This window comes from Zingiber officinale, chromosome 5B (genome assembly GCF_018446385.1).
Source record: "Zingiber officinale cultivar Zhangliang chromosome 5B, Zo_v1.1, whole genome shotgun sequence".
In the NCBI taxonomy this organism is placed as follows: Eukaryota; Viridiplantae; Streptophyta; class Magnoliopsida; order Zingiberales; family Zingiberaceae; genus Zingiber; species Zingiber officinale.
The window spans coordinates 122,905,773-122,931,226 of record NC_055995.1 but is presented as its reverse complement, the minus strand read 5'-3'; the positions used below and the strand labels follow the sequence as shown (position 1 = coordinate 122,931,226).

At 33.6% G+C, this 25,454-nt stretch overlaps 1 protein-coding gene across 2 annotated transcripts; it reads left to right on the top strand.

The window, feature by feature from the left end:
• Positions 1-423: 423 nt before the first annotated feature.
• On the top strand, positions 424-25,416 carry LOC121985749 (E4 SUMO-protein ligase PIAL1-like). 2 transcript variants are annotated; one of them, XM_042539370.1, is made up of 18 exons: positions 424-711; positions 2,245-2,317; positions 4,034-4,099; positions 12,914-12,979; positions 13,064-13,143; positions 14,856-14,907; positions 17,601-17,666; positions 18,555-18,622; positions 18,690-18,738; positions 18,849-18,933; positions 19,035-19,133; positions 20,658-20,709; positions 21,672-21,723; positions 21,799-21,915; positions 21,987-22,728; positions 22,820-22,926; positions 24,375-24,483; positions 24,574-25,416. In XM_042539370.1, the coding sequence occupies exons 1-18, from the start codon at positions 467-469 to the stop codon at positions 25,032-25,034; spliced, it is 2,589 nt and encodes an 862-aa protein (XP_042395304.1). In that variant the 5' UTR covers positions 424-466; the 3' UTR covers positions 25,035-25,416. The 2 variants fall into 2 exon arrangements, with proteins under 2 accessions (XP_042395304.1, XP_042395303.1); XM_042539369.1 differs by having other exon boundaries at positions 24,375-25,416.
• The last annotated feature ends 38 nt before the right edge of the window (positions 25,417-25,454 follow it).

Here is a 25,454-nt window from a genome sequence, read left to right as displayed (position 1 = left end):
TGAGGAAGGGTAAACATCTGACTACTAGTTGAGATTTGACCTTCAAATCTTATGATAATAACATCATCATGCGTTAATTGTTCATTTTAAGGAGTTGTATGCATCTAAAAGAGAGAGAAAAGATAAGAGAGAAGAGAAAAGAGGAGTTGCATATATATATATATATATAAGAGAAGAATAAGAGAAATTGTATATTTAGGAGAGAGGAAAAAATGAGAAGAAATAATGAGAGTAATAAATAAAGTGCGTCTTCTAATAATGGCGGTAAAGTATAATGTGTCTTTTAATCAATTTGTAAATCTGAGTGGGTTATTTAGTAAATTGCCTCGTTACAAAATAATAATATATATTTTTATTTATTAATCTCTCGCTGGATTAACATTGTGGAATTATTAATATGCAGGACTTCATCTTTTTTTATTAATTACGTAAATCAGCCCTAACGTAGACAAGAAGGCTTAGGTCGATGGTGGCTCCTCAGGCGACATCTTCCCTGCCGCACCTTCCGCGGGCTGGAATGGTAACACAGTCCGCACACATGCCGCAGCAGTCGGCCGCCGCTCTCGCAGCTGCATTCAAAAACCAGTTATCGAACGTGGTTACGAACAACTACCGCCTCAGGGCTGTAGCGGAACGCCTCCAACTTTATTTCCATGGCGGTGTCAAGTTGGGCCAATTCGACCTTTTCCACCTCATATTTGCCCTCTCCAGGTTTTTTCATCTCGCACTCCTTTCCTGTCGATGTTCGCGGCATTTTTGCAGTATTGATTTTCCGCTTCGGATTGATCATATCTGATTTTATTTCAGTGGAGGAATAAGTTGAATTGGTCGACGAATTAGGATTGTACGACAAAGTAACTTTTGGTCATTGAAAAAAAAACTTTTTTTTTCTTTCATTTTTTTGATGATATTGTACAATTATAGAAGTGGAAAACTACTGATCCAAATTGATACGATAAACAATGCCAAACATCAAATCAACTATATAACATGGATAACTCCTATGATTATTTTGTGATTTGGAAAAAAATCATGAAGATGTTCTTCAGATTAAGGCGGCACATCCTGACATTGATGACTTGAAAGATCAGGCAGCATTTTCTTTAGATGAATATGATCAACTCAACAATGAACTTTGAAAAGATAACCTCAACAGTAGCTAGGAAATAATGGGCTCCCATTTGGATAACAAATACCAGTGATGGCAAGGAACTGGAGGCCCTCCTGGTTACGATTTTCCAGTTGAGCAATGTGAAATCCAGTTTGATTGGTTGCTTTCCACTAACAAAACCTGACCCTTCAGGCCTCTGGTCCCTTCTTTAATATCTCAAACCAGCAGGTAAAGCAACTTCTATAGCTATGTTTTGTTGGAGGGATGAAACTTTCTTCTTTTGAAGGTAGAGATTAGATGATAAGTGAAGAAGTGGCAGACGTGCTTAGAGTTGTAGGCTGAGGTGCTGACAACGACAAGTGAAGTATTTCTGATGATATTTTTTTGCCTGAATTGGATGACTCAATTATGAGGATGAGGAAGAGAAAAAATTTCTTCAACTTTCTTTCCCTACCTAACTTTTAAAGGATAACTTTTTCTCTTCCCTCAATTTAACTTTCTCGTGGCTTCTTTTTTCTCAATGTAAATATGGCCTTACTTATTCAAGATTTAATATGCAAGGATAACCATGCAAATAGTACTTAGTACAAGAAACCTTGTCTACCAAATGTGTTCTGTGCACTTTAAGCAAAGGGAACAAGTGGAAGAGGCGGGATGGTTTGGTCTAACTTGGCTAAAGGTAAATCACCAATCTGACATGGCAAAGACTCAAAAACACATGCACAAATCCGCACAAACATCTAATTAGGCAGGTGGAAACTCAAATTAGCATCCGTCTTGCTTAGTTCAAGTTTTGGTTGAAATTCATGAAGGCAATGGTAGGGTTATTCTTAGTCTCGATATTGTAATTCACAAGTGATTCTTGGTTTTCTCTTATTATGTTTTGGTTTCTCTTTATTATTAAATCAACTTTTTTCTCAACTTAACTGTCACTATGTTATTTTTTCTTGATGTCATTTGCTTCATAAATGTCTAATTTTATTGCACCAGATAATCAATTCTTTTTGTTTTCTTCCACTACTATATTTTTCTTCATACTCCCCTTTGTAAAAAAATATTTTTTAAAATCTGTGTAATATTATCACCATATCATTCTGTTGTTATGTAATATGAAATTTCTTTTATACATACAGAGGGATTGATTATGCACTGTCAATCAATGACAATCCTGGAATTTCAAATTGTCTTCCCTCTTTGATAAAGCAGGTAATACTAAGTGTTCATGTCAAAAGGATATAGTTACGTATTATTCATCTTGTAATTGAAATAATTTTGGTTCTTTAAGGAGCTAAACTATTTCTTCTCTCTAATTACAACAATAACATTCATGTTCATTTTAGAATTAGTGGCATGCTTGTTAGAAATATCTGTTCACAGATGCTTTTATTCTTTACTAAAAAAATTGTGAGTAATGATACGCAGAGGGAAAAAATCTTAAGGAAAAGCTCAGGGATAGACACATAAATTCATGGTCCACCATTTTCACTTTTGTAGGCTCATCATTTTATGTGTCTATCCTTGAGCTTTTCCTTGAGATTTTTCCCTTTGCAAATCATTTTTCAAAAATTGTAGGCTTTGTTTAATCTCAAATTGTATAAAAAACAATTTGATACTGAGAAATTTCTAGGATTTTGCTCTGAAAGAAATTTGTGCTTTGAGAAAGATAATAGAAATGAACTTATTTAATTGGAAATTTGAGCCATGGCTTTCTATCAGTGCTCTTCTGGGTTCAATGTTCTCTAGGAAAGTTTCATGGATAACCCTAGTCCTGTTTCTCATATGGACCTCACTAATAGATATATCAAGCTAAAAGAACCTAGTTACAAGTTTTAATGTACAAAGTTGTCGACAAAAATATTTTTGTGTTCTAATTTTTCAAAACCCCACAAATTTTATTGTGCTTGGAATTTTTTACTCCAAACTAGTCACATATCTAGTACCTGATTACCAATAAACAAAATGTCATAATTGAATAACTCGACAGGGATAAAATTATAATATTGTATACTGCAAAAGACTTCAATATGCAGCCTAATAGTTAAATATCTATTATGCCTAAACTTATATGCACATGTAAATATCCAATGCCATGCTAGAGCATATATTAATTGAACTTGTTATGTAACATAAGAAGAGTCCCATGAATAGGAAAAATAAGAGTAGTTATATGTAATATTGGTGCAACAATTAAAAGTTTTTTGATGACTTAATGCTCTGGATTGAAGATGACAAGTTGATTTGATTTTCATAGGAATTAATTCTTTTTGTCTATAAACTTTCACCCTTAGCTCCTCTCAAATTGAGGATAACATAGGGTACTGAAAATTTGTGAAAAATAAAGAGATAAATTATGAATATTGCAATGAAAAAGAGAAAGATTATGGTTCTGTTATTCACTATTATCACATTAATAGAGAAAAAAATCTGGAAAGAGAGTAAAATTAATATCACCAACTTTTCATGTTACACTAGATAGACAGTGATGGAATTTTATGGATAAATTTTTTTTTTAGAGTTTTAACATCCTATTCTAAAAAAGGAGAGATGTTGAAGAAACTAAGTTTTTGATTGTTTTACTCCAAGATGGTAGAATATGTAAAAAGATATAGATGTAAAGCTAAGTTCTTAGTTCTAGAGGATTGATGTGGGAAGAGACAAACAATAAGATATTTAGTCTTAAGTTTTTTAAGCAATATATTAAAAATGAATATAAGAAGATTAGTCCAAGTAAGTTAGTTAGGAAGGATATCAAATATTAGTTTAACATTTCTTTTCAAATATTGGTTTAACATTTCAGCCAAAATTAATGTAGTGAGAATCTAATCTGAAAGACCAAATATTATCATAGGTATAGGACATTTTGTGTTGTGCTAGCTATTCCTTTTCTTATAACTATCCATGTCTTACTTTTTTGTTATATAGGTTTACCAACATTTAAAGGACCCTTTACTTAAATCAGCTATAATGGTGTTGATGATTTCTGTCAAGGTAATTTGTTTTCCTATGTTTGCCCATTTTTCTTTAGCATAAATGCTAATTCTGAGAACATTCAATTTGATTTAAAATTATACTATTGATTTTGTTTCTATAAGTTCTATGACTTGGTAGATTGGATATAACTTATGCAACTCTGTTGAGAAAGTGGGTTGTGTTTCTCATATTGACTGTCAATAAAGTCTTACTGTTTTTGTTTAGGATGTTACTAGGATAATATTGGTGTTTCAATCTATATCCTAAATAATTTGAATTTTGTATCTAGTGTTATGTTGCTGGAATTTTTTGTACACAAGCACTGCAGGATCCTGGCCACTACTGTGAATCCCCACTTTTCAAGCTTCTTTTTTGTAAATTAAAATTATAACCTCAAACTAGCACAAACTTCATTCTGCTTCAACGTTAGAACTTAGAACAAGTTACAAGATTAAATGTTAAAGTAGCCTTCTACATAGAGACAATTTGGTTTGGTGTAGAATTCTCAATACAACTTCCTAATGAGACTCTTCAGGTCTGGGCTTTTGGATTGACTCTCTGTACCAACAAATAAGATTTCTGGGTTTTAACAGTAATATTAAACAATTCCCTACAGTCTATTAGCACAAATTATGTTCTAAATCTTCACTTTCTTATTACCATATATGTGATTTAGAACATTTGGAGTGTCCATTGTTTGACCAGTAGGCATGTCTCTTTAGGTTATTCATATCGTACTTCATGTGACAAGGAGGTCCTTTCTATATCTTATGCTTACCTTTGGAAAATAGTATGGCTTTTTTACATCTTACTATTCAGACTCACTCACATGATTCTAGGATATGAATTGGGCTAGGATGTTATGGACCTATAGATTGATCCCTATGTTTGTGTACCATTTTTATGTAGGATCTTGTTTCCAACAATCATGAGCAGATAGAATATATGTACACTCAACTAGAAATTTAAAGGTTGATATTAAAAGTTGCTACTTGCTATATAAATATGAAATATGAAAACCCTTGTATTTTTCATATATTTACTATCTGAATACTTTTATTTAAACTTCATGAAATGGAATGCTATTGTTTAAAATGTTCATTATAATACTATATATTGAAACATTAAAGATATGATAAACAGAATAATACTTTGATTAAATTGTTGGATATTACGATTCAGTGCTTTGATCCTACGATCTGAATATATAGACCTGTTGATCCTGACAACCTTACTTTTTAATTCTTCAATGAGAAAATTAGCTTCAGAGACTATTCATTGATATCTTACATGTCACTGCTGGTTAAAATAATATGATTGACATAAATTGCCAATAGTATCGTACTTATGAAGCTATGTTGGATAAATGTGAGTGGCTAGATTTTCTTTATTAGAAGTCAATTAACGATTGCTTGATAGGACAACACAAATCATGCTTGAGGATATAAATGACTTTCTTGAGTTCACTTACTTTAATCTCCTGTAGCATCATGCCCTAGAAGTTAGCTCCTGAAAAGCCTTCTCTGCAAGAATACTATATAAGGAGACACTTTTATATCCATTTTAGACATCTACAAATCTCTGTTAATATTTAATAACTACATAGAAGAGAACTCTTCTTGAATTTAGTTGAGCTATAAGAGAGAACATCTTAAAGTCGTCCACTTTACGTCTATTCCATCCAAAAAGGCATTAAACTTTGATGATCCAACCCAACAATACAAAACGATTTACCTCCATGATGTGGGAAACAAGCTTCTAGATGTCGTATTCGAGTGGAGTAGACATAGCATCCATATCTTTCTTATATTACGAATCACTGGAATTTGCTCAAGGGTGGATCCAACAATTTAAGTTTGGGGGGGTCACATACTAAGTGACGAAAATAATTATTATAGGTTGTATTCGAAGATCGCACAACCGGGGCGGTGGGAGAGGAAGTGGAAGATGGTGATGAGCAGGCGGATGGAGCCGATGACAGAGTTGGGGAGGTACTAGCTGCCAGAGGCATAGAACTTGATGGACACTGTTAAGGGTGGATTTACACGTGGACCGGGGACAAAACATAAAGTAATTTGGCAAAATTTAGCGACAGAAATTTAATTATGCCACTAAATTAGTGAGTGACATTTTAAATCCATAGCTAATTTAGCGACGAAATTAAATTTCCGTTGCTAAATTTAGCCACCGAATTTAAATTAGTGACGGGAATTTAATTTTGTAGCTAAATGTATTAGCAATCAAAAAATTTGCGGTAAAGAATTTTGGTTGCTAATAGGTCGCTAAATACAAAACACTGTTTTTCTTAGTGTTAAAGATAGATGGATGGATTGATGGCTTGCTGATGTAACACCAATGCTTTCTACATGTAGTATTTGGTCTTGGTGAATAAATAATGACGACATCACAATCAACTACGCCAACTTCTCCCCCCCTCTCTCTCTACTACTTCCAATGCCAGTATTAACACCGGGGAAAAATTGAATTGGGGACTCCTTTCCAGCACAAACTAATTTGCTCTTCTGTTGCCTGTACGAGCTGAACTTGCAGGTTTAATCTGGAGATACAAGAATACAAATTGAGGCAATTTGTTGAAAGATGGGCTTGAATGATGGGAGGACTCAATGTAAGCTATGGGATTCATGGTCGAGATGAGCTACTCTTCTTCACAGCAAGGGTTACATCTAGTTCTGAATGATGAAGAGTTTTTGGACAAAGGTGAATTAGCTATTGGTGGATTTGAGGATCTTGTGGAGAATATTAGTGTGCTGATTATACACGTGCAAAGGAGGTTGGTAGGAAAGATCTTAGAAGTATGGTGAAGGTAGGATCAATTGGGGAAAAGGCACGGATGGAGACAAATGGATTCAAGAAATATGTAGCCTCAAATAAGTTGGCATCAACAACCACATAAAGAGGCGAGCAATGGATTCTTAATTTGTCATATCCTGGATCAAGAACATTCACAAAATTAAGAGATTGATGAGTGATATGAAAGGGAACATGAGGATAAAGTTATGATAAAGGAATTTACCACTTGGAATACAAGAAGGAAATTAATGAGTAGTTTACCACTTGTCTCTCCTTTTAAATGTTTGGGTAGATGATAATTCTTGCACTAGACATTTTTTTTTTTGAGATTTAGCTCTAAAGTGAAATACTAAAACAAGAAAGAAAGATTCATGCTCCCAACAAATTATCATTTTAAAAATTTGAAGGAGATCTTAGGTTGTCTTAGGAGATGATGAGAAGAAGATTTTATGTTCTAACCAAGAGGAGGATCATTGTGTGTCCCTTAGGCTAAAGGTGAAATTTTATGGGACCATATGATCTGACATACTCTATAGATTAGGCGTTGGGCTATAGAAGTATATAATGTTGTCCAAGTGAGAATGTGAATTGATGTGTGGAAGTACTAAAAAAGTAATCTAAAAATATGCATGGATGACTTGATGATGAATTAGGTGTAGCTTCAGTAAAAATGATTTAATCAATTTGAATATTACTAGTAATATAGCCATGCATAAAACTTAATAGAGGGACAATATTTATGTAGCCGATCCTAAACAGCTAGGAAAGCTTGATGATGATGATGATGATGATTTTGATGAACAAAGAGGAGCGAGAGAGAGCAAGTGTGGTTGTTAGTGTGTACCTATGTGACACTGGAAGGGTTTTCTTAGAGACAACAAGATGTAGGAGGTCCAGAAAGAGGTCTGTTTTTTACTCCTACGATGATTATGATTAACAGAGAGAGAGAGAGAGAGATAATTTAGTGTTTGACAGTGATTGGGCTTTGTAAGAGAATGAAATGTAGGAGGTCTTTTGCAAGAGATCTAGTTTTTGCCCCCAGGAACACAAAACATCTAAAGGTGACTACAGTTAACATACTCTAGCACTTTCACTCTATGAAGTTGGTTTGCAAGTGAAGGACACTCACTGCAAAATTGATCCCATGCCTAATGATCCAGATTTTGAATTCAACAACACTGGGATTAAATGACAAGTAATCATTGTGTATTTTATTCAGGGATTGAGATCTCGTGCCGAGCTGGTTGAAACGGGTGAAATATTTCGTTCCACTCGCGGACCGGCACCGGCACTAATCTGACACCTATCCTAGTGGTAGCTGTGGAGGCGTCACAACACCCATGGCCGCGTAGGAGGGGCCGTGCGACCACCTGCGGCCACGTCGGAGGGGCCGTGCGACCCCATGACCCCATCAGAAGGGCCGCACCACCCCATGGCGCGGCCGGTGGATCGTGGTCAGTTTTTTTAATTAAATATTTTTTTTAATTAAAACAATTCCTAGATGAATGAAGATAATTCAAGGTTCAAGACTAACGCCTAGCGCTTAGGCCATCTAGGCGGGGACTAGGCGGATTCCTCGGTATCAACATAATTTACATAATAAATCACATATTATAATCCCAACACAATAAACATCAAATTTAAAATGAGTTCAAAATTACACAACTAATAAAATATCATTGGACACAAACTCAATATCATCGGACACAAACTCAACATCAAATTTATTCTACTTTTTCATAAATTTCATCAACTTGTTCTTCATCAGACACAAACTCTATATCATCATTGTGATCCTCCTCTTCTTCTTCGGATGCAAAATCATCCTTGTGAAGTTCTCTTACTCTAGACCTTCTTCGGAGTTGTAGATTTTCATCTGCTCCACTTGCTTCATCAACCATTTGCCATGTGAGCCCAGAATCTAGTTCAACTTCATCATCTTCTTCACCATCCACAATCCAACCTTGTGAATTTGAAGCATCTTTTGCAAGAACATCGACATTCCTTTCTTTTTCTCATTTTTGTTTGTTCAACAATCTAGTATTAAATTGGACAAATACTAGATTGTTCAATCTGTTGACATCCAACCTATTTTTTTTTTTATGAATCTAAAAAAAAGAGAGAGTAAATATTATAGTTAGTAACATGAATATCAAACTTTAAAAATTAATACTTTACTTTAATTAAAGACTTAAAGTTTAAAGCTTACTCCTGTGAATGCACTCCAATTTCTTTCACACCTAGATGAACTTGTAGTTAATGAAAGTATCTTCAATGTCACTCTTAGCAAGTTGGGTGTGTGAGCACCGTATGTACTCCACCATGTACATGGATCAAATGTATCATTATTTTTTTCACATGCTTTTGATGCCAATATTTTTCCAAATAATCTAGTCTTGTCTCTCTGTATTTTACAAATTCCTTATTAATAATAGATCTAACTTATTGGCATGCAAAATTTCCATACATTCAAAAATCCCCATCGCGATCTCCTCATAAAGAGCAATAGAATTATCTTTATAGTAAAAATAGGGATTCAACAAAAATGCAATCGTATGCAATGATGTATCAAGTCTATTCTTCACTTTTGACTCAATAATCACTATGATAGACTGATAGTTTGATTCCACGTTGTTCAGGGCCACCTTGATATCTTCTTTAGCTTGAAAAAACTTCCCATATAGAAACCTCATGAATAACTTTTTATCTCCATCTACTAATCGAAGAACTCTTACCAAAGGAGCAAATATTTTCAAACAAAGTGTCAAACTATTCTAAATTCTCATGCTCATAACAGTAGAGTAAGTCAATCTTCCTTTGTTTGTTTTTGACCATTTATATTTCTTCCACATCACTTGTAAACATGACCCTTAAACTAGATTTTTTTTCAATCAAACTTTGCAATGTGAGAAAATTTGATGCAAACCTGGTAACTCCTGGCCGACTATATCTCTCTTCTTCGTGAAACTTCTTATCAAAGACAAAATCTTATGGTGAGCGCAAATGAAAATGGTAAAAGACTTGGCTTGCTCAATAACCTTTTTATATAGTGAAAGCTTGTCAATGCTTTCAATCATGAGATTAACAGTGAGTTGCATATGAACTCTAAAAGATCCAGGTTTCTTTTCTCTCATCAATTTAGCTGCAACCATATTGTTGGTGACATTGTTTGTTACAATCTGAATAATATTCTGGGCTCCTACTTGTTCAACACATTTATCAACATACTCAAAAATAAGTTCAGCTGTATGTACCTCGTTTGAAGACTTCTTAGACTCTAAAAATATAGTACCCAACTTGCAATTAACATACAAATTTAAGATGCTTCTTTTTTATCACTCTATGCATCTGTCATGATCGAGCACCCATTCTTTGCCCATTCTTTTTCATATTTCTAAAGTTGCTTTGCTCTTTCAATTTCGGTTTTCAACAATGGCTCCCTAAGCTGATATTGAGTTGGAGGCTTGAATCCTGGTCCAAATTAACCCATTGCCTCCATTAATTGCTTGAAGCTATCATTATCAACAACATTGAATGAGATTCCATTTTCATAAACCCATCTCCCAACATATTGCTGAACTTGTTGAGTTCTATTTTTGAAAAGAGCTTTATTTATGTTTTTTTGACGAAGCACTTTACTTCCATTGGAACCTACATTTTCTAGAGCAATTATTGATGGGGTCAAGTGGAAGAGGTTTTTTAATTCCATCCATCTCTTCAATTTCAGGACCTTCTTCTTCGTCTAGAGAAATAGTCACCGCTCTACAACTTTGTTCTTTCATTATTTTGTTCTTTCTGTTTCTCCCTTCTAAAATAGTGAATTTGCACTTCTTGTGATGCTTTTCGACAACTAGATATATTTTCAGGTAAATTTCCTATGTTTCCTTGATCCTATACACTCCCTAACATCGTTTTTTCACATAGGTTGCATTTAATTTTGTTGAGGTTTTTAGGATCAATCAACATCCCATACTTCCATCCAATGCCATTTGACTTTCTCCTAAGAATTCTATATTCGGATTGAGTGACGGACGCCGTTGAAGATGGATTGCTTGCCATTGTAATTGTGATAACCTAAAATGTGATTTAAGAATAAATTTGGGATATAAATCAGTAATAAAAAGTAATATAAATCAATAAAAAATATTATTAGAATATAAATGTGATTTATATAAATTAATAAAATTTATTAAATTTTTTTATAAAATTTTAAATATAAATATGATTTATACAGATTAATAAGAGTTATTAGAATTTTTTAATTTTAAATATAAAATATTATAATATAAATTAATTAATAATATTTATGAGATTTTTTAAATTTTAAATATAATATTATTAGAATATAAATAAATTAATAAAATTAATAAAAATATTTTAATTTTGAAGATATATTTTTTATATAGTTTGTTGGGATAATTTAATTAGGGGTATAAAAGCATATTGAAATTATCTTATTTAAGTGAGGAGTTGTTTAATTAAATAGATAATAAATAAATTAAAAACAAAAACATCTCCAGCGTTGAACCCACGGGGGACGCGCCCGACGGCGACGAACGCTTTCTCGGACGCGTCCGCCGCCGTCGTTGGACCCGTCACCAGAAGCTTCTGGTGACGGGTCCGACGCTGGCGCTGCTAGTGTTGCCGGAAGCCTCCAGCGAAGCTTTCGGTGCTGTCGGAAGCTTCCAGCGGCGATGGCGAATGTGTCTGTCGCCACCGGACGTGTCCCGTGACCCGGAAGTGTTGCGGGAGGGAAAAAAATTATTACATAAATTGAAAACTTACCGATTGTTGAGCAGTCTTCTAGAGGAGGCGAGAGGCGGAGGAGGCGAGATAGTCAAACCGGCGTGAGCGATTTAGGGTTTTAAATGAAAAAAAATCAAAATTTCCATACCGCCCAACACCGCCTAGGTGGCTGGGCCGACCTTTCCGGTGTAGTTGTCGGCCGCTAAGCGCCTGCCTAGGGCGTATTTTAGAACACTGGGATAGCTTAATTAAATCCTAATAAAATTATCTAATTAATTAAATATTTTATTTATTTTAATTTTTAAAATATATAATAAAAATTTTATTTATTTATTTAGTTATGTTATTATTTTTTAATGATCTAATTATCTCTAATTTAAATAAATAATTATGTTTTTTAAAATCCTAATTAAATTATCCCATTAAAATATATAAAAATTAATTTAAAATTCTAAATTTTTTTAATAAAATATTATATATATTCCTAAAACCCTCCGCGGGGATCGCGGTGTAGTGATGGTCTTTGTAATCGTGTTTTTTTTAGTTTTTTTATTTAGTTATTTTTTAAATATTTATTTTTTTATAAATAAACTATTATTAATAATAATTATAAAATATTAAAAATCATTTCAAAATTTTTAAATAATTTTAAATTTTAATAAATATTTTATAAAATAATTTATTTTTTTTAAACTAATTTTAAAATTAAACATAAATTTAAAATAATCTAAAAAATTAAAAAAATATATAATTCTTAAACATTTCAAATAAATTTTTTAAAATTAAAAATTTACAAATACATTAAAAAAATAATTTAAGATTTTCAAATAATTTTATAATTTAAAATTTAGTTTTGAATTGTAAGAATTACTTATTTTTAAACTATTTTTTTATAAAAATTTAATAGGCATTATCATATGAGAAAATATTAAAATATAAATTTAACATCTCAAAATATAAAACATATTTAATAATTAAATATTAATATACATTTATATTTATATTTGAAAAATACTGAAATTATATCGGTATGGCACGATATTGAAATCGTATCGTTCTAGTCTGCGACTGAAACTTGGGCACGAGATTTTAAATTTTGATTATATTCTTTTTCTTCAGATATCCTTGTGTACTTGTACCACTTGCTGAATAAGTTGTGTTAGTTAGAATTCTGCATATTTCTGTTACATTGTTCATTATAGTGTGGTCCTGTGGACGAGTACAACACTACACAAACTATTCTGTGACTAGGTTATTCTTTTATGGGTTATGCAGAATGCTTGTAAAAATAGATGGTTTCTTAAACCAGATGCTGATGAGCTTCTCTGCATGTCAAATGAGGTTCAATAATTTCAGCACAATTTTACACTTGTACTTTTCTAGCTTAACTTCACTAATCCTAATTACTGTGATGTTGGTTCATAGCTATCTAGCAGCTTTTGTATGTCCGTTAATGATTCCATCATTGGCAATCCTCAAGATGCTATTTCCAAGATCATGGTTAGGTATGATGTTAATTGTTCTCATGGGAAGTTTGTATCCTCCTTATTGGTTAATATAAAAGACTTAGGATAGTATTTAGTTGACTTATATTTTTCAATTGTAAAGCTACTTATGGTTCATATTTGAAGCTTTCTTCTAGTCTTATCAGAATATGGGTGGCTTTAAATTTTATTGCTACACTTGTGTAAAAAAGGAAAAAAAGACAAGACTAAAAACCTATTATACATCCATAGTTCCAAGTGTCAGTTTCGTGCCGACGTAAGGTCTTGGCATGAACTAGTAGAATGTGAGCTGAGCACTGCCCAATGCAAACAAAAGTATTAGTAAAGAACTAGGACTGATACAGTCTGATTGGTATGGGATGGTACTGGTTAAAATGTAAAACCAAGCATCAATTGCAATTTCTGTAATTTTCTGTCTGCCGACCTTTATGCTCTTCATTTATTATTGTGCTGTATTTTTGCTTTTAACACATATTTGGGCAAAAGCTGCAAAGTAAATCTGCTTTATGTGGGAATACGGGGATTGGGAACGTGGTTAATTCGGGCATACTACTACTAGATATGAACATTTCCTCTTCCACCCACCTTCTATCCTTGAAAACATTTTTTCTTACCCACTTTCTATCACTGCTGGGAAACACAACTTAGTAGCTAATATCTTGTCCTTTCTAATTCTGTAGTATTCTCTTTCTTATTTTCTTGCCACTTCAATTTATCCTTGAAGAGGAGCCTTGGCGCAATGGTAAAGTTGCTGCCATGTGACTTGGAGGTCACGGGTTCCGAGTCACAAAACAACTTCTTACAAAGCACGGTAGTTAAGATTGCGTACAATCGACCCTTCCCCGGATCTGCATTGGCGGGAGCTTCATGCACGGGGACGGGGTTGCCCTTTGCTTTTCAGTTTATCCTTGCTAGGCATCAATAGTGGTGAGTGAACATGTTGATTATTAGTTTGATCTTGCTATGACTAGCTAATTCTTTGTGTCTGGCGTGCCATTCTCTTCTTAGAACTCACTTGGGTTCTTATTCTCCCTCAAATCTTCTGTCGTTCGATGATCAGTGTGTCTATCTGTTCAGAACAAAAATTAAATAGTTCTGATATTGACTATTGATTGATAATGCTCCAATTATTCTTGACTACTTAACATTCCCTTACTAGTGTTCTGTAACTTCACAATTCCATTCTGTTGTGAACTTTTCTGTGAGTGCTATAATCACATATCTTATTATATATTTATTTCTTTCTCAACCAGATATTTACCTCAGTGCTCCAAAATTAATGGTTTTATTATTTCTATGATTAATCGCTTGACTAACAGGATTAGCATTTCAGTGAAAGTGTACTTTCTTTTCTCTCAAATTAAACATATGCCTAGAGTTAGAAGACATGATGTTTGCAAGTGGAATTGTGATTTTTAAATAAATGGTTTTTTGCATTACTCATTCAGTTTGAGTTTGTTGTGCTTTCAAATCTATGGTGTTTGCTGATCATCCATAAGTACATGAATGGTCTGAGATTCTGTGTCTTGGTGTCTGGAATTGTATTTTTTTTTTGAAAATTCTTACTTTTCTAGTTCATGAATATTCTATCATGCTTGAGAATTCTAATCATCTTTGCTTAAGTGCTGTTGATTCATATGCTCTATACAGTAATGTTTTCATTCATAGCTGTACTTTCTGCTATTTGTTACTTTTGGTCCTTCCATTTGCAGGTTTTATCCCCAGTTGAAGTTTTGTCATTTAGTTGTTTCTTTTACAGCAAAGGTCTGGTGATATACATCCTAACCTATCCTGAATTGAAGTTCATGAAATGCACGTCCTCATTGTAATATTGTGATTTTGATCTAATATTTATTCTCTTATGTCTTTTTAAGTCAGTCACAGTTTTTCTTTCTATAGTTATTTTCACACTACGGACTTCTAATTCATCAAGGATTTATATGCTAGCCAGTGTCCTATATTTCCAATTTAATCCTTTTATATGAATATCAAATTTGTATAAAAAGAGAGGATGATCCATATACCATGTCATGTTTGACAAGACCACCAAAAATATACTTTATCTAATTCATTTTAGTGTTGTTGTCTTTTTTTTTTTTAAATATCTGTGCTTGAAAAGTTATATAGTAGGTTATATTATAGTGAAAATGATATAGGTGCACCAGAGTAGAGTACTTCATTCATACACAAACTCAAAAGTTGACTTCCCACTAATAGCTAGGAAATTAGTAACTTCAGTCGTGATTTGAAACAAGTTTTAAAATTTTGACCCGTGCCGAGGTTTTGGTCTTAGACCAGAGTGATATGGTTTTAGTATTGTATTGTGCCATGCCGATAAAGTTTCGGTATTTTTTATTTATATATAGTAATTATAAGATAAATATGTTTACGGTGTATATAAAAATACGTTGTATATTGATTTTGTATAAGTTTTTAATTATTGAACAATTTAATATTGTTAGAAAAAATAATTTAATATAGTTTTCTTCAAATAAAATCGATCTGTCAATAATTTGAATTAAAATTGATCTATCTATATTACTTTATATATAATAATTATATAAATTAACTGTTTATTAATTTAATTAATTATTAATTAAATAATATATTTTAAATAGTAAAAAAATATCAAGTAAAAAAAATTATAAAATAATAAAAAATTATCAGAATATAAATCTAATTTATATATATTTTTAATTTTTTTTAGAATTTTTAAAGAATTTTTAAAAATTTTTAAATGAAATTTAAAATAATATAAAATAAAAAAATATTAGAATATAAATCAGAATTATTATGTTTTAAAAATTTTTAAATGAAATTTAAAACATTAAAAAATAAAATATTAAAATATTAATTAATAAAATTTATTAAATTTATTTTAATTTTAAATATATATTTTTATATATTTTATTAGGATAATTTAATTAGACTTTATAAAAGTCTGTTCGAAATATCACAACTCCTTTACGAATTGTTTAAATTAATTAAATAGAAAATATGGGAAAAGAAACGTAGGCCGTCGCGACGGATCGCACAGGGACGCGCGCAGCGGCGGAAGTGTCGCTGGACGCGTCCGGTGGCGCCGAAAGCGTCGTCGGCGTCCCGCGACGCCTTCAAAGCCAAAGGCGTCGTGGGAAGCTTTCGACACTTTCGGAAGCGTCTCGACACTTCCGCCGTTGCTGGAGGCATCCCGCGACTCCTCTGGCGCCACCTGCGACGCATCCGAGACGGTAACGCCTCCGGTGCCGGTTTCGTCCGCTCGGCGGAATGGTAAAAATCGTTCGTGCCGGGTGGCACAGAACGACATTTCATTCCATGATTTGAAATCTCATATTGTGCTAGGTGGCACAGTCAAAACATATCGTTTCAATAAATTATTGAAACATGGTACTATTCAGCATAGACAATTTATCATGTATCATGTCAATTATGTTGATGAGTTTTGTATCATTTATGTTTGTTATCTTATATAACTTATGGTTCTACAAAACAATATCAAAATTGTATCGTTCTAGAGGAGATAGTGTAAACTTAGTTAATAGTTGTTCTATCTTTTTGTTTTCATCTTCTTCATCATTCCCCTCCAATTCTCCAACAACACCATATTTTGAACCCAATACGATACTAAAATAATATCATTCCAATCAAAGTCTTAAACTCTGGCATGGTTTGTGATTTTGAACCTTGCTTTCATTGGGCAACCCAATGGAACTGGGCAGAGCGGTAGAATTTACTACATGAGCCGAGTATAAAATTCATATCCTTGGTAATTATCAGGTGTTGTCAGGTGGTGTTTTCTGTCTAGTTCTGTTGGTATGTTTTATGGAGTTACTAATTATTAGGTTACCTGAGATAGAGAAGCAGGATGGAAAATTTTGTAGTTCAAGTTTGAATTTGGTACTCTGTTGAAAGCTCAGGTGTCAGCTATGCACTCTCTTGACAATAATAGCTTAACTCAGTTTGTCTTTGTTGTGAATAAACTTTTGCTTGCTTTTCATTTGGATCTTAATGATAAGAACTGTTCATTTCTCGAATACTAAATGGTTTTCTGGTTATGGAATAAAAATTCTGAAATGATTAGTATGTTATGCTTGACAATGTGAAACTTCATTCATGTTTTTAGCCATGATTTTTCTAATTTAATATCATGCATGTTTCATATGTACTCGGCTTGGGGATAATCAGAGTTTATTTTAGATTTTAATTTCTTTGTGCATGTGTGACATTTGTGCTCATTTTATTCTTCCACTCTGTATTGCATGCATCAAGTAGTTCACAAACCTTAGTTAAAAGCAAATTTCTTTTATATGTCCTAGATTTAGAGATCGTGTATTGCTAGATACTAAATTTATCTTTGTTTTGGATCATTATCTTAAGTTTTGTTTAATCTACTGTAGAAATCCTGTTAAGTTGGTTCTCAAATTGCCATATTCATTCACGGGTACAATTTCTTGCAGCCTGGTTATGATATCCTAATGACTGATTTCCACATATCAAGGAACATTCCTGTGGATGAGAAGATTGTAAGTAGGCCTCTTTAGTTGGATTTTGTAATATTCTACCTTAGATGAGTGAAGATTTTTCCACTTTATTTTTTGCAGTCATATTGTAGAAAATGAAACACAGATCATATTGAAAATTTATCTAGCAACCTTATGCTTTGCATGGGCATTCCTCTTTGTCCCCATTTCTGAGTGTTTGGTCACTTCATTGTTCTATTCCTTCTCTTTATCTTCAATTATGTGGTAGATGAACATTTTTTTTTGTCTTTTTCTTAATTATGTTTTCATTTCATAATTGGATATTGTTTCTTTTCCTGTTATCCTTACAAATCTTCTATTGGTTACCATGGCTTAATTTTAGAGTTAATCGGTCATCAATCTTTAGTGTTCTTTCTTTTCATTCTGAATTTCTGATTTAGCCAATAAATATATATTTTTTTCAAATATATATTAGCTATTTATATATTTCCCAATAAACATGTTTTTTTTTTAAAAGTTTAAAATGATTGACATTGCATTAAACTAAATAAAGGTTTCTAATTCTGATTGCGTTTGATTGTACATCTACCTTTTAGACTTGTTCAAGGCATGGTTGTCTAATTTGATGGTGTTGTCAACGCTAACCAGTTGCCTATCAGCATGTTTTGATTTGCTTGCTGTGTTTGAGGTTTTGAGAGTCAATGTGCCACAATAATAGAAGTTAATAAGATAACAATTCAAATAACTATTTTGGTGAAACAAAAAAAAAAGGGAAAAAAAATCCATTTTATATGAGTAGACATTAGTTTTTTGGTTTAATCTCAAAATTGCATGAACATTGTAATGTACTAGTAAGTTCTTGTGCCTTTTGGCAGTAGAAGTTATTCTAAGATGAGCTTGATGCTAGGGTATGATTTGCTCTCTGTGCAGTACCTGCTTGTTGCTCAAACAGATAATTTGGAATCATCGTCTTCTCTTATAAGCCCCCCGCATGTGAGGTATGTCTTCGCAGCTCCAGTTGAAGTTAAGCAAGTTGATAAATAAACCTCCTACTTTTTATGGCAGTTTTTTGCTAAATGGAAAGGGCGTTGAAAGGAGGACAAACGTTGCAATGGTTTGTGGGCTTCAGTAACTCCTCGGATCTGCTTGTGACTTTTTTTTATTGTTTGCCAGCGTTAAAAGGAAAATTTTGTCATCATTATATTGTTTTGGCATATTGAACAGGATACAGGGCCTCAGTTTCCTACTGATGTTACCAAGATGCTCAAGTATGGCACAAACATTATCCAGGCTATTGGATATTTTAGCAGTACGCTGATTCAAGTTTCAATTTGCATTAAGTTATACTACTCGTACCTTGTTCTTAAGAATCTGCATGTAATCTTAAGATGTTTTCCAATTCAAAAACAGGTAATTACATTATTGCAATAGCCTTTATGAGCAAGACGATTAAAAGTACTCCAAAGTTGCCAGATTATGCTCATCCAGTGATTGAAAATCCTGTTTCAGGCAAGGAAACAGACTTTGCTGCCATTTTGGTGTTTTGTTTATTCATATAAGATATGATGTGGATTGAGGACTTGAGAGAATGATTATATAGGTGAATATTGATACAGCAATAGTTCCTTTTGTTTCTTTGAAATTATAATTTAATATCATGCCCTGCCCAAAGTCAGTATACTTGAGGATAGCATAACATTCTGCATGGATAAACAATCACAAAATCATAACTTTCCTGATAGATCCAGTATAACCAACTTGACAGATTTGCCTGAAATTGGAGGCAAAGAAAGTCAGAAAGGAAAAACTGAGCAATATCATTGCAAGTATCAAATTGATGCATTTCAAACCAGAATCATGAATGCTACTAATACATGCAATACCATGCATCTTACACTACAATGTCATACTGCACCTCAGTATATGTTGCTAAAATGATGCACCAAATATAGCCACATTGTCACTGTATTCATACCAGACACCAATGCAACTCCATGCTATCACAATACCTGCTCATTCATTAGTGCAAGTCCATGCTAACAAGTCATACATCAATGCCACCTTGAGTCCACACATAAGGCATCAATTCAACACCTGTGCTAGGATGACAATGATCCTGGTCCCCCTAAATGCTATGAAAACAGTTTGAGAATAGGACTTTCTCCTTCATTAATACCATAGAAGGGTATATGATGCCTGCACAAGCATAGGATGGCTGTTGTCACTAAAAACGTGGAACATCAACATACCTATTAATTCATTGTTGAGATTGAGCTATCACCTGGGTCCTTAAATCATCTCATTGTCCTAAAGGACTTGTCAAGATATAGCTGCTATATATGATCTAGGCTAGAGGTCAACAAGGCATAGTAGCTTATTCATCATTGATACTTGTAGCACATGAATAATTGGTATCACCTTAAACAATACATTCTATAACAAATACTACACATATTTCATGTTGAATGGTCATATAACAGGAAAACATGATTAACATGTGAACAAGACTATATGAATCAGCCATTGGTCTTCCCCTTCCTCAGAAAAAAAGGGAACTACATGGATCATAAACACTAATCAACATGTAATAGTGTAATAGTAGCATGAATTTATGTAATTGAGCATGTATGTTAGCAGGGTATAAGAATAATCATTTCATGTTGAATCCCCCATTGTACTGAATGCTTTCATGATGCTTTCACACATTGTACATATGTGTACTCTGAATTGTTTCTGTAATGTAAGATCTCTTGATCTATGTTTGTCTGAGATTTTACCTGATTAGGCTAAAGTAGAGCATATTGTTCATGATTGTTTGACTTAATTTAATGTACAGTTTCCTAGTTTGATCCAACATCTAGGTCATTGCATGCTGTTGTAGATTCTTCTGTATAGAGAACACTACAAAAAATATTTCACTAGATACATCAAAGATATTTTCTGAGGTTTATTGTATGCAATTAATTGTGTCAACTAACTGTTGATTTAAAAATTAAGATGTTCTACTAAGTCTTTTGCATGATTTAACTTCAGATCTTGATGTAATTGAAGGACCATCAAGAATAACACTAAATTGCCCAATAAGGTCAGTGCTATTCTTAGTTATGTATAGTGGATTTGATAGTGGTTTCTTGATGTGATGCTATTGCTTATTAGTCAAAGTGAATCAATCAATAAGAAATGCTATCTTGCACCTTGTATAGTCCAGCAGTACATGAAAACACAGTTAGCAGAATTGGTATCAGCATTGGACTGGTCAATCCCAAATCCTAACTGTACACTGCTTCTGATTAGGATTGTAATAATGAAAACTATATATATATATATATATATATATATATATATAGTTCAATGAGTATATTCTTAAATGCTAGATGATCTAAGTTTGTTATATGATATCATTAAATCTTTCAGTATTATTACTGCTACCTATTATAATCTTATATGATATAATTATATTTTCATTATTATTGTTACTACCTATTATAATTAGTATTATTGAATTATTAATAGCAGATCTTTAGTTAGAAATCTGCCAAACTGAATAAGGCTACTAGTCACTTTGTTCTAACTAAAGTATAGGATCAAAATTCTCTGTTTTGATTTAGCAAGACACCCAGGGCAGCAGTAGGTACAAGGTCCTACATGTTTAGCCAATTTTCTGACACATGTTATAAGAATGACGGCTGCATACAACAACAACCTAGTCTTATCCCACTAGGTGAGGTCGGCTATTCAATAATGTGATGGTCTGAATGGCGGCTGCATATCTGGGCTAATTAAAAGCACAATATTTCTATTGATGGCGGTCTCAATATTTTTCTATAGCTCTTGGTTCACCGTAATCTTAATTAGATGAGTTGGTATAAAGCTTTGATGCATAGAGACTTCTAGCTTTTAAATTGACTGCACCTTTTCCAGTTTTTTTGTTTACCAGATGTAGTGGCATATGACAATGAAATGCCTATGTTTATGAACTTCTAACTTTTCCTGAGAGAGTTCGAATGGTTAGTAATCATGAAAAGTTTTTCTATGTACTGTATGCAGCTTTAAGCGTATCAAGATTCCTGTTAAAGGATATCTCTGCAAACATCATCAGGTTAGACTCCCTTTGGATGATTGGATAGGTCAGAAAAGCAGGGATGCCTTTCTTTGACTCTGATCTTGTTTTCAGTGTTTTGATTATGACAATTTCATCGAAATGAACTCACGGAAGCCTTGCTGGCGCTGTCCTTGCTGTAACAGTTCTACTAGCTGCATTGACTTGCGTGTTGATCAAAAAATGATCAAGGCATGTACTTCAAGATTTAGTAACAATGTTAACTACATGGACTAGTGTATTATTTTCTTCTGTATATGCAGATATTACAAGAGGTTGGCGATCATGTTAATGATATTCTTATTTATGCTGATGGGTCATGGAAATATGTTGAACATAATGGGATTGAAAATCAAACACAAAAAGGGTCCAAACTTCAGGATGATAGTGCCAAGAATGATGATAGTACATCAACTGTAGATCTTACCATGGAAGAAGATTATACATCTGATATAGCAAGAACTCAAGAAGTAAGTTTGCAAATACCTGAGGACAAAGCTGAAAATGATATTTTTGTGGCAGAAGACAGGAAACCTCTAAGGGACAACGAAGGCCTTACAGTCAGTCATACTCCTGGGGCATCAGTTGCAAGTAGTTATGTAGGCACACATCAAACTCATTATGCAGGTGATGGTATTCGGCCCAGGAATTTGCCTCTATTTTCATGCTTCACATCAGACAGAATAGATGATGCAGTTATTAATACTCAGAGGATTTTGGAGAACAACGTGACCAATGTTATGCTGAACCCTGTTCAAACTGATGCTGTTTCTCCAGCTTTTGTTCGAGGTCCAACAGTTCCTGAACTTCCACGATATACCCTATCTCAAATGATACAACTTTCTGAAAATATGCAATTACAGTCATCACATGTGGCTGGTGCTGTAATTACAAATGAAACAGGTAGGCCAACTATACCAAGACATCTTAGTGGAACTCTAACAGCAATTCAGGCGCTCCCTTCACATTCACAATCACACAATTCATCACGAAAGGTGCAGTCAGGTTTGTTGAGATTCAGTCTTATGATTGCTAACACTAAAGTTTCTGTTAAAGAAAGTTTTTCTTTATCTTACAAACATATTCTGTATAACAGTAATGGCTAATAGACTTGGTTCAGTCAGTGAGGAGATGCAAATAGATCAACCCTCAAATATTTCTAATGTACCTTCAGCATTGTTGCATCATCACCCCATGACCCAGGTAATCTACTAAATTTGAATTATTGCAAGTGGCATTGCTCACAATCTAGCATTGTTAACAACTATAGTGAAATGGCTTGTAGTTGATAAGCATTTCTTGTTGGAAAGATGATTCTATCTATGTTGACATACCTTGCATGAGATTATCATCATCTTGTTAAGGTGCCTTTTATGTTCATAGTTGTTTATAGTCCCTAGATGTATGAAGTTAAGATTGACTCATCTCTGTAGAGTCAAGGCACAATTACCAATTTGAAGAAGTCATATTTGATACTGAAGGTTGGTGTCATTGAGATTTAGTAGGATCTGTCAAATGACTCAAATTGGTTGGAATCACTCAAAAGAATGAGAATAAATCAAAATCTTGGGAAAAATTAAAGTAGTTATCAAAACAGAAAGATGCAACAGCATCTTTTACATTTATGTTGAAAATTAAATATTTCTAAACATAAGTATATTTGCCCTCTTCCTCTAGGTGGTTCCCATCTTCTCGATCATTCATGCAAGTTCCTCTTTAAGTCTCATTCTCTAGTACACTTCTTCCTGGTAGTGCTTATTTTTCTCTATTTTAAGATGACATCTTCAAATTTGAACTTCCATACCAATCATGTGGCAAAAGGCGAATACGCTCACTTCCATACCAATCATGCTCGTTGAGAAAATTGTAGATATAATGTTTCGTCTCTTATTAAATTATGATTTGATGCTTGATTATTAATGAAAGAACAAGCTCATGATTTGTTAGTTAATCTTGGATGTGGCTTCAGTGGAGGCTGTGGATCATTTATCCTTTTGTCTGCAATCTTCTAGCTGTCAAAATCTAACCTTATGTAGTTTGTATTATTTGCATCCACAGGGTTGTGGAGACATTGCTATTTCATTGTACGTTGTATTATTTGCATTACCTTTGAACGTACTCTTCCAAAGCAAATTAGTTTGTATTTTAAGGTTGCGTATAATAAGGATTTTGCATATCATTTTGACCTTATGCTAGATTTACTTTAGGTTGGGTAGATCCACCGATGGGTACTATGTACACTCGAATGGCTTCTGATGCTATTGTTTTCTAGGTCCTTATCTTCTCATATGTCATTTTTATACATTAAAAATGGCTAAAAACTAAGAGCCTTTGGGCCTAGCATGGTTGCTATTACTGGTTTTTCTCCTTTCTTAATTACTTGACATTGTTAATTTATATGTTTTGGTTGTTTTGTTGCACAATGTCGTCATACACATCAGCTTTAGGACATGGTCTTGGACATGTGCCTTCAACAAGCGGTTTATTCTCTTTTGCTTTGTATACTCTCTCCTTGAATTTGTGTAATATATCTCTCTAGTTTCTCTCATATGATAAGGATTGTTGTAATTTCTATAAAAAGTGTATTTTCATTGTCAAATCTTTGGTTGAAATTATCTAGTTGAGATGATTGTTCAAATTGGTTTCACCAGGAACACTACCACCACAGTAAGTCATCACAGTTGTCGGTTGTTGGCCTTCCAGCACCAAGCCTGAGTACGAATCAGGCACCACAAGGCCAACTGCAAGGAACAAAAACTTGTAATCCTGATCCCAATCACATAGTATATCACCGAAGGCATCATTCTGCAAATATCCCCGAGGTTTCACAGCCTTCTGCTGTACCTGCAGGTTTGGTCCAGCAAGCATCCCATCATCCTACATATTCAGTGAGAACTGTCACGGCTACTCGCAACGTGCTGGTATCTTCCCCACATATCACGCAGGCAGCAGCTCAACCATGGACATCCAGAAATCCCCCCATCTCCAGATTGACATCCATTTCAACAGCTGCTGATACAAATGGGGTAGTGCATTCATCAATCTTGAATCAGTTGCCTGAGATTCAATATGATGAGAGCTGGCGGCCTACAGGACGTATGAGAGGAAGCCTAACTGGCGGTGCATATGATGCTGCTCTAAACCAGTATTTGGTTTCTCCACAGCCACCACAACATGTACCGCAGTCTTCCTCAGAAAGTGTTATTACCGACCAGCTTATGATGGATATTGATCCTAATGAAGAACCACCCATGAATCAGCAGGCTAATATTGGATACAGTAGTGATTCTAGCAATCATTTGCAAAAATAGCAGTCCATTTCCATACAAGCGAGCATTTTTCTTGCAAGAAAGAAGCGAACTGGGAGAACGACATGCAATCAGTAATCAAGTCCTTCGAGAAGTAAAGAGCGAACAACCTCAATGGCCAATTGGGATTAGGAAGCAGCTAAAATGGGATATTTATAAATGACATGTTTATAAACTTCTTGGACGTAAGGTGCTCTAACGAGGTCCATGCAAGGGATGTGAATTAGTGAATCGTCTATCATGTTTAGCAGTGACTAAGGTTGGGATTACACCCTTAAACTTTGCAAAATGATGTTAAGTTGAACTTTGAAGGAAAAGTAATATATGTAACTTAAATAGTTATCTGGGAATCATGTTGTTTATGCAGCTAAAGGTACGTTTCATATCTTGCAGTTCCTGATTTAAATGAAGTAGCGACATCGT

Coding starts and splice junctions, on each gene's coding strand:
- LOC121985749 (XM_042539369.1), top strand. CDS start 467: ATGGTGGCTCCTCAGGCGACATCTTCCCTGCCGCACCTTCCGCGGGCT. Junction 21,916..21,986: donor TTGATCAAAAAATGATCAAG/GCATGTACTTCA, acceptor CTGTATATGCAG/ATATTACAAGAGGTTGGCGA. Junction 22,927..24,374: donor ATCATCACCCCATGACCCAG/GTAATCTACTAA, acceptor TGGTTTCACCAG/GAACACTACCACCACAGTAA.